Source organism: Macrobrachium nipponense, chromosome 31 (genome assembly GCF_015104395.2).
Source record: "Macrobrachium nipponense isolate FS-2020 chromosome 31, ASM1510439v2, whole genome shotgun sequence".
Taxonomy (NCBI): Eukaryota; Metazoa; Arthropoda; class Malacostraca; order Decapoda; family Palaemonidae; genus Macrobrachium; species Macrobrachium nipponense.
Window position 1 is genome coordinate 57,777,932 of NC_061093.1, and position 10,000 is coordinate 57,787,931.

General features: G+C 35.4%; 1 protein-coding gene across 1 annotated transcript in view; it reads right to left on the reverse strand.

Annotated features, from left to right (window-relative positions):
* Window positions 1–6,418: 6,418 nt before the first annotated feature.
* The window catches only part of LOC135206864 (G-quartet DNA-binding protein TGP1-like), a 13,351-nt gene continuing 9,769 nt past the window's right edge, over window positions 6,419–10,000 (reverse strand). Inside the window, exon 2 of the mRNA XM_064238348.1 lies at window positions 6,419–6,804. Within this exon, the coding sequence (XP_064094418.1) occupies window positions 6,419–6,804 (386 nt within the window). The remainder of the gene's footprint in view (window positions 6,805–10,000) is intronic.

Here is a 10,000-nt window from a genome sequence, read left to right on the forward strand (position 1 = left end):
TTTGGAATATTTCTGTATGCGTTCTTGCCGTCGAGTTTCAAAATTGATAGGTATATTTTTCTTATTCTTATCCCAATTGGAATATATTTGCGTGTTTTTAATTTTGCTCTGAGGCCACAGATGAGAACAGTAAGATTCTAGCTCTCATTCTTTTACCTTCTCTGTTTCTCTAGTCCCGTGACTCTCTCTCTCTCTCTCTCTCTCTCTCTCTCTCTCTCTCTCTCTCTCTCTTTATGGACACTTCAGTATGGCCTTGTGCGTTTTCATGTATAAAGTGCGTATACATATTTTCCTTCAGTCTATCTGCAGATAACATTCGGAGGCTTTTATGCCGAAGTTTATGTTGAGTTTATGCAAATTGAGGTGCCGTTCACTCTTCACCAAGGCCTACCCCCAGCCCCCCCACAACCCTCTCTTATCCCCGGAAGAGAGATGCCTTTCCCTCTCCTTACCCTCTTCCCCAGGTCAAGATGACGTCACACTATCTCTGCAAAGTATACCGAAAATGCATCAGCAATTCTCTGGTAGACATTAGAGGTGCCTCACACTGAGGGACCTGGGGCAACCAGAACGAGCTGCAAGCAACTGTAAGAGATGTAAGAGAACTGTGATAATTACAGGGATTACAGTTATGAGCTCAAATAATAATCACGATAGAGAAGCATGAATGACCTTCTTAACAACAAAGGATTCTCTCTAGCACAAACATTTGGCCGCGTTAAGGTGTGAGATTCTGGGAGAGATCCCCAGTATCTGGTTTCAATCCATGAAGTCCAGCTACGACATCATTTCATATCTGAACGTGAATAATTATGCCAGAAAATATAAATGCAAGAAACACAAAAGAGACACAAAAACAGAGTAATGTCGATACTAATAAGAAAACAAAAAAGCCCAAGAAACACAAAATAGTGCATGCAAACATGAATAATTATGCGAGAAAATGTAAATGAAAGGAACACATAAGAGACACAAAAAGAAAATAATATCGATATACTAATAAGAGAAAAAAAAGAACAAGAAACACAAAATAACGATTGCAAACACATCAATGAGAAAACAATTATATGAATGGGGCAGAACACACAACAATTCCCCTCAGAAGGTTAAATAATAGCAATGTGAATAAAAATCAACAAAAGACAAAGAAATCCAGGAAGGTAATGAAAGCTAACTGAATTCATATATTAAGGAATTACTCTGTAAGAGAGTATTGAACACCGATTTTTTACAAAATAAAATCCTTTCAGAATAAACAAAATCACTAAAAGAGAAATATTACACACAACCTGGTATCATCGTCACTCATAACTGGGAATAGCTACGTTAGGCAATGCCGTCTGGCTCTTTATTAAACTCCATGTGTGTAAGCAAAGCAATATCTTGGGAATAATGAGTACCTTGCTGTTTGAACAGACGACAAGCAAACGATCTGGCCATCTGTTACTATTCAGTTTTTTCCTTAAAGTTAGTTTAATATTCTTGATAATGGTGGTCTTTAATGTTAACAATTTCGTTGTTTCATTGCTTGCTATTTTGCTTTTAGGTTGAATTTTAGGCTCACTGACGTACTCGGTGTTTTTAAAAAGAATTATTTATTATTCTGTTCCATATTACTCATGGATTCTCATTAAATTGGTTGTTAAGACCTGATGGCGGGATTTGTCATTTCGGAACGTTAACAATAATGAAAATTTATTTATGACTAGAAATACTGACGTTGCTCTTAGCTGAATTATTTTGATCATACGCACACATGTGTGTGTATGTGTATGTGTGTTTGTATGGTGTTTTTATGTTGCATGCAACCCCAGTGGTTATTCAGCAACGAGACCAGCGGTTTTACATGACTTCCGAACCACGTCGAGAGTGAACTTCTATCACCAGAAACACTACACATCTCTCACACCTCAATGAAATTCCCGAGAATCGAACTCGCGGCCACCGAGGTAGCACGCCAACACCATACCGACCACGCCACAGAAGAGCTCTGTGTGTGTGTGTGTTTGTGTGTGTGTTTGTGTAGAACGAGTGGAAGGTGACGCCTCTTTTGTTGAAATGACGTCATAAGTTGACTTCATAGAATTAAACCAGCAGCTATTCCTTACGTCTCCCCGGATCCCAGATCTTGACGCAGCCAAATGTCAGTGATAGTGAGAATCCTAAGCTGTCAGGAATGTTATTCACCCGAACTAGGCACCTCACTGTACGCCATTATCATTCGAGGCCATAACAGTCACGCCCCTAAATATCAATGGGGGCAGATTCCGAAGTTATCTCGACTAGGAGGGTGCAAGGGCGGGGTGGGGGTTTGTTATCACTTCTCGGATGGGGGGGTGTGAGGGGCGAAAGGGAACGTCAATTTGCATAACCTCAACATAAACTTTGACATAAAAGCGGCGGAATGTTTGCTGCAGATGGACTGTAGGGAAATTTGTATGTACACTTTATAAATGAGAGAGAGAGAGAGAGAGAGAGAGAGAGACGTAGTCACAGGACGAGCGAGAGATGCAAGAAAAAGTGAGAGACAGAGAATCATTTTGACGAACTCAGAACCCCAGTTTTCTTGGGTGAAGCAAAGAAGCAAAAAAATTTGGTGGAGAAAGTTCGTTCACTTCGATGTCTGCTTAAGTATTCAATCCGGTGGTAACCCGCTCTCCTCACCTTCAACTCAAAAAAGAAAGAAATAAAAAAAAATAAATAAATAATGTCTCTTTAGCCTCTCACTAATATCAGGATTTATGCTTCAAATGAATTACTACCCAGATGAAAGAGAATGAGGAATTTCTACTTTTTCACCCTTCGGTTTTACCAACACACACAGCTGCTTTTCCTGACAATGCGAATGCTGCAGTATTTTGACCACAAAACCCAAGATTAAAAGTAAAATATTTCAAAAACAAGTGGGACTACACCCAGGAAAACGTTGCTTTCATCTTCACTGATGAAAACGAAAAAAGATGAAAAAGCAATCGCTGAAGATCCATCGTGTCTTTGGGTCCAGACCCCGTCCAATATTCTTTTCCCCTTTCTGTCCCTTGTCCCGCTCGGGTCTGGTCTATATGAGACTATCTGTTGTCCCTATCCCCGCTGTTCTTTCCACAATAAGGATATTGTAAATCATCTTCTCCTTTCTTCCATTAGGAAGAAAGGAGAAGGAAGATGATTTACATCATCGGTGTTTCTTATGTAAAGAGATTCGAGACAATTTCAGGGGAAATGTGTTTGCAAATACGAAAGATATTGCAGAGAATATTGCTTCTTCTCCTCTCACCATTTTGGCAAGTACGTTTTAATGGAGCTGCAGTTCAGCTGAATGTCCAAATCGAATCTGAGGAACGAAAAATCAAATCGGGTCTGAAGAAGACCCAGCTGAGAGAGAGAGAGAGAGAGAGAGAGAGAGATTGCGAGAGAGAGAGAGAGAGATAGATATATAGAGAGAGAGAGAGAGAGCGTAGCGAGAGAGAGAGAGAGACGAGAGAGAGAGAGAGAATATTTTTAGGCGTAGGTAAGAGTGCAAGAATAGCCTGGGATCTTATTCATAAACAAATACACCTTTCATCTCTCTCTCTCTCTCTCTTTCTGAAACTGGAAACTATTTCACTCATGAAATTTAATAGAAAATTCGTATATCAACTATCATGATAATTGCTGACATCAGCTACTTATAAATTTCTATTAATTATAGTTATTTAACGAAACCGCGATTAGCATCCTCCCTTAGGAAGGGAGATGACAACCATATTAAGCCATAAGTACCAGCAGTCTGCATCCCCTGGATGCTGAACATTCAAAGAATGGATGGATTGAGAGCTCCCAAAACATACACTATAGGTCGCAGCTAGAGACAGTGGGTCACAACGTGGCACTAGAACCCACAGGGTAAACATATCACATCGCGTAATAAGAAATGAAAGGGATAACTCGAACTCTTGAGAGAGAGATTCAGGCATCGTGTGATAGAAGATCTAATGGATATCTCATCATTTGATGAGAATTGCTCAGTAACTCATATCAAGTGATAACAAGAATATCAGCAAATAATAGCATCATATGAAAATCTATTAGCTTATATATCATATCCAGAACACAGCTTTTCCTTGAAATTGCATGTAATCGGAGATCAAACGCATACTATATATATATATATATATATATATATATATATATATAATATATATATATATATATATATATATATATATACTATATATATATATATATATGTATATATATATCTATATATATATATATATCTATATATATTATATATATATATATATTAAAGCCCGCCCATACCTCCCATTTAATAAAAAACATGTAACATATAAGCAAAACTAAATTAATACGATGGTCATTAACCAAGAATGCTTCATTTTTCTATCCATGCTTGAGACCGTCTTGAGTCCATATATCTTCACATAGTAGTTATAACTAGTAAACAAGATTCCAGTTAAGTTCTTATTTCCCGTCCTATACTTCACTACATGCGTTTCAGCCCAGTCGCGAAAAGAGTCTTTGGCAATTCATCAACACTTCGGAACGAGTGAACCATTGGCTGTTTTTATTGCAAATGAATTTCGTGGTCCAAGCGGGACACAAATGTATAAAACAATTGACGTAAAAATGAACACGTTTATATTATATTATTGCAGACTGAAGTAAAACTATTCACATTGTCGACTCTCGAAACAAATGTCAAAATCCAAATGATTTTCAGGGCATTTAAATTGACAGATTTCAAAGGTACGATCACCACCAGTAGTAGTCACTTCATTTATCAGAACTTTGCGAAAACAACTGTGGGTACTGTGATTGTGTCGCCTTTTATATTCGATATTAATGACTGACACTTCGCTTCGACACTTACGAGAGCCATTCGTTCTAAACCTCTAATTATTTTTCATTGGAAACGATTTTATCTCCTGTATCGTAAATTTAATTTTTTTTAAATCGCTTTGATTACTGTGACAGTTTCAAGCAAATTTATTTTTTTCTTTAAGTAAACCTAGTTTTAAAGTTACCTGAGTCTAATTTACCCGATTCTAATAATTTAATTAAATCTTTCCTGCTTTTTAAAAGAAATTACCCAGTAGTTTAATGAACTAGAAAATTGCGACCATTTTCTCTGAACTAGGCAATTTCGACCATTTTCTTTCAACTCTTCAATCTTAATAATAAGAATCTTTCTGTCAATAGTCAATTTCGACCATTTTCTTTCAACTCTTCAATCTTAATGAGAATCTTTCAGTCAATAGTAAGTCCATTAACGTTTTAAAGATACTGATAAATGCCTAATAATCTAAGATGAGTTCTTGATTACCGATGCTACAGCATCATCTCAACTCCATGACTTAGATTTCATGACTTGCAATGCCGGTTTTGTCCGTAAGTACTTTTTCCTTGTGAATCTATCCTTTATTAGGTCAGTATTTCCTTTTTTTCATTTTTTAGATAACAATATCTTCAGCTTGTTCCAATGAAATGTTACCTCATTTTGAATAAAAGTACTTGTTTCTTTGTGAATCTATCCTTTATTAGGTCAGTATTTCCTTTTTTTAAATTTTCCTTTTTAGATAATATCTTCAGCTTGTTCCAATGAACGTTACCTCATTTCGAATAAAAGTACTTATTTCTTTGTGAATCATCCTTTATTGGTCAGTATTTCCTTTTTTTCTGTTTTCTAGATAAAATCTTCAGCTTGTTTCAATGAATGTTACCTCTTTTCGAATAATAATATTACTAACACATTCAATTTAAGGGTAGACTTTAATCCCAAGTGATCTCGTAGCAGATATGGTGGCAATCCCTCTTGCCCACTGCTAATATTAAGAAATCGGTAAATAAAAAAAACTGTAAGCATTTCGGATGATTTTATCAAGATAGCTCTTGGACATGCATGGAAATGGAGGACCCTCCACCACCACCACCATCTATAATTCAGTTTCCAATCCGACCCGCGAAGTTTTAGATACAGGCCCACTGCAACCACGAACAAATTCATTTCTTTTCTGTCCAAAAAATCACTCTTTCTTTCCACGACTTATTCAGTAGTAATACTCTGTTTTCTTTATTTATCTATCAGGGATTGCTGTCAGTGATGCTTGTTCAATTTTTTACTCATTTGTTCTTTATTCTCTCCTTATTGCCCTCAGATCTCTTGTGTAAGTGTGTGCGTTCGTATGCGCTTTGTGGAGGTGGACTTAATTAGAAATTAAGGAAATAATTGCTATTCTGTTCTGTCTGTGGGTCTTTCTTCCAAAGTGTATATCATTTTGGCATCTTCTGTTATAATACCAACATATAAATAATGCAGTATGTAGAAAGTACTTTCAGATACTGCTTTCACTTCCATTGACTTCTGCTGCTAATGATTCCTCAGCTTTTGCTGCTGTTCCTGTAGCTGTTTCTGCTGTTCTTAATGCTGTTCCTGTAGCTGTTTCTTCTGTTCTTGCTGCTGTTCCTGTAGCGTTTCTGCTGTTCCAGTAGCTGTTTCTGCTGTTCCTGTAGCTATTTCTGCGGTTTCTGCTGTTCTTGCTGCTACTACTCCTGTAGTTTCCTGTTCCTGCTTTTTGTTCTTGCTGCTGCCTCCGTAGCTGTTGTGCTTTTTTCTTGCAGCTGTTTCTGCTGTTCCTGTAGTTGTTTTGCTGGTTTTTCTACTGTTACTGCTTTTCTTGCTACTGTTCCTGTAGCTGTTTCTGCGGCTGTTCCTGTAGCTGTTCCCGTAGCTGTTCTGTTGTTTTTGCTGCTTTTCGCTGATTTTGCTGCTGCTGTCGGCTCTGGCACTATTGTGATGCGATGCCCCTTGGGAGAAGAGGGCGCGATTAAATGAAGCGTTCCCATTTCCCTGGCGAGATTTTATGATGCACCGTAAACAAGGTTGGGAGTTTAAACGAGCGCCATCCACGTATTGGCGAGAGGTTCATACTCCCCCACGTCTCTGCATAAGTGATTGGCCCCACGAAGGGAAACTTGGCGGGTAAATGCGCCAAAGTCAGCTTATTCCTTCTTTTCAACACACGAGAGAGATGGGTTTCGTCGAGTTTTCATATTTTGCCTTTTTTTTTGTCGGAATGGTTCATTAAAACAAAATCAGGACCTTCTATATATATATATATATATATATATATATATATATATATATATATATATATATATATATATATATATATATTTGGAACGTGATGAATATATAAATAAAAGGCAAAAACCACGAAGGAAAGTGAAGCAATGGAGTTCCACCGCAAGGCTTTCGACTCTCTCCTTTCCTAAGCAAACCGATATTAAAATGAAAGTACGTTTTACAAGAAAGCTCTTATAAATGACAGATAGGGGTCATAAAGGCAAAATATGTACCTGGAATCCAACACACATAAGCAGCATTTGTTCTTATGAACCATGCAAAGAGGAAGAGGATTATAGCGCACATATATTCAGAGACGTTTGATAGGGCACCGAGACAAAAATGAAATGGGCATCATGAAAGCAGAGGGTATACCAGAAAGACTCATCAATAGTGATACTACTTTTATTCACATACTAGCACTAGATGAAATTATCCATGACATATATAAAGGCTAACTGAAATTATCCATGACATAATATTAAAAGGCTAATTGAAATTATCCACGATATATATAAAGGCTAACTGAAATTATCCATGACATATATATATTTAAAAAAAAGGCTAACTGAAATTATCCATGACATATATATAAAGGCTACTGAAAATCATCCATGACATATTGTGACGAAGTGCCAAGAGTCTGGTTACTACACTTACCATTGATTAATTGTTACCGCACAACAGCCAGACACCTGAACTTCATCACAGGTACTAAACGACTGAATACTCTAAAGGCAACAGTGATCCCTTAAACAACTTACCAGTATTGCAGAAAATCAGACTAAGTTCATCAAAACAGGTGTGAGGTAATCTTGTAAGTAATTAAATAAAATAAAGGGCATCACTCCATCAAACAACTTTAAAAACTCTAAGTATTTCCCTGATTTTAGAAGTCTGAGTACTTCCCTGGTTCTAACTCACTTCAAGTAAAATTGAAGGCAAAACAGCTCAATTACCACTCTATATTTCTACCTAACGTAAATATAATCATACAAATACTGGTGAAAAAGAAAACACATAAAAAATTTTAAATACAAAAAATCATTATTAAACTCATTATAAAATTAAAATATAAGTGAAATTCACGATATCAGGGAAAATTACTGTTACTTGAAAACAAAGTAGTTCAATTAATTCTTGAATTAATAGTGTAAAATTAAATCAAAATTAATTTTATCACAAAATTCAAGAAAATTAAGTCAATCAAAATTCAAAAGTGTTAGGCAATAATTAAAACCAAAATTTGGAAATTAATTCACAAGTGCTAAACAACAATGAAACTTGAAAAGAATTCTAAATAAATGCAAATTAATTCACAATGTTAAATTCAATTAAATGTGCAACGATTAAGTAATGAAAATAACTAAGTTAATTAAATTGTGAATGCAAATGAAAACACAGAAAATGTGGAAAATACCAAAATGAAGAAAGTATTAATCACACAGAATATAAAATAAAAACACACTTCAATAAAAAAATGGATAAATGCAAAAGAAATCACTTCAAAATTAATGAAATATACACAAAACACAAAATTTGCAATGTGTAAAAATTGAAATTGTTCTTCAAACCACTATAAATATTAGTTTAAATTACCTTCCAAACCACTGTACTATTAGTTGCAACTAATAAAAATATAACACACTTTACCTTGTACCAATTTCTTTCTGCTGCAGCTTGTTTTTCACAATTTCACCACACAATATCAACCATATTTCGAAAATAAAAAGGCGCCCATTACACACTGTACAATGTTGTTCAGATCCACAAAAAATTAACATTAAATTATACTAAATAACTCAAGGAATCCGAAATCTAAAATTTACGAGTGACCAAAATCTAAGTATAAATCTTTATGTTACATTGATATGAACTCAAAAGTGGTGTGCGAGAGAGAGAGAGAGAGAGAGAGAGAGAGAGAGAGAGAGAGAGAGAGAGAGATATGTTAATGCTATGAGAATTTAAGTCTGAATGAACTCTCTCCTTACAGAAACTGGACAGTGGATCTGGCACAAAACGTTTAGGGCATGCAAAAGATGATGCAATCCTTCTCGAAGCTTCTAATATGACATAACTTTACAGAAAAATTCGTGAAATCCTCCACTTGGTTACAGCAAAGACGTATGCGTATGAAACCAGTATTCACTCATGTATGTTGCATGTTCTACAAAGACACTCCAATTCGATCGAAACAGAAGTCCTTATCAGGCGTGATGATAGATTTTGGCAACAATTCTAGCTTCGAAACAGACAAAGTTAATCTCTCTCTCTTTTCATTCATACGTTATATACTTTTAAATTATGTTATGCGAAATCTGAACAGACATTTTAAGACTCCTATAACTCTAAACTAGCTAAGGAATCTGAAAATATTTTGCAAAACTCTTTCATATACCATTTCATACAGTCTAGAAGATATATTCGTTATTAAAGTAGACATATAATAATATTTAAAGACTAATGAAAATTATCCATGACATATATATAAAAGCTAACTGAAATCGTCCATGATATATAAAGGCTAACTGAAGTTATCCATAAGACACACGACACAAAAAATGCAAGATAAAAAATAAAAACGGTCATAAACATACGTCAAACACATTAGGAACAGGTCTTTGATAAGACACACGAAACAAAAAAATGCAAAAGACCAAAAAATGATTCTGTCAAACACATTAGGAACAGGTCTTTTATAAAAGACCCGAAAACAGAAAAATTTCAGCAGAGTAATTGAAAAAAAAAAGAAAAAGAAAACACATTTAAGAACAGGTCTTTAATAAAGACCCGAAAAACAGAAAATTCAGCAGGAGTAATGTAAAAAAAAAAGAAAGAAAAGAAAGAAAAAAAAAAAAGCTTTCCAAAATACAAATG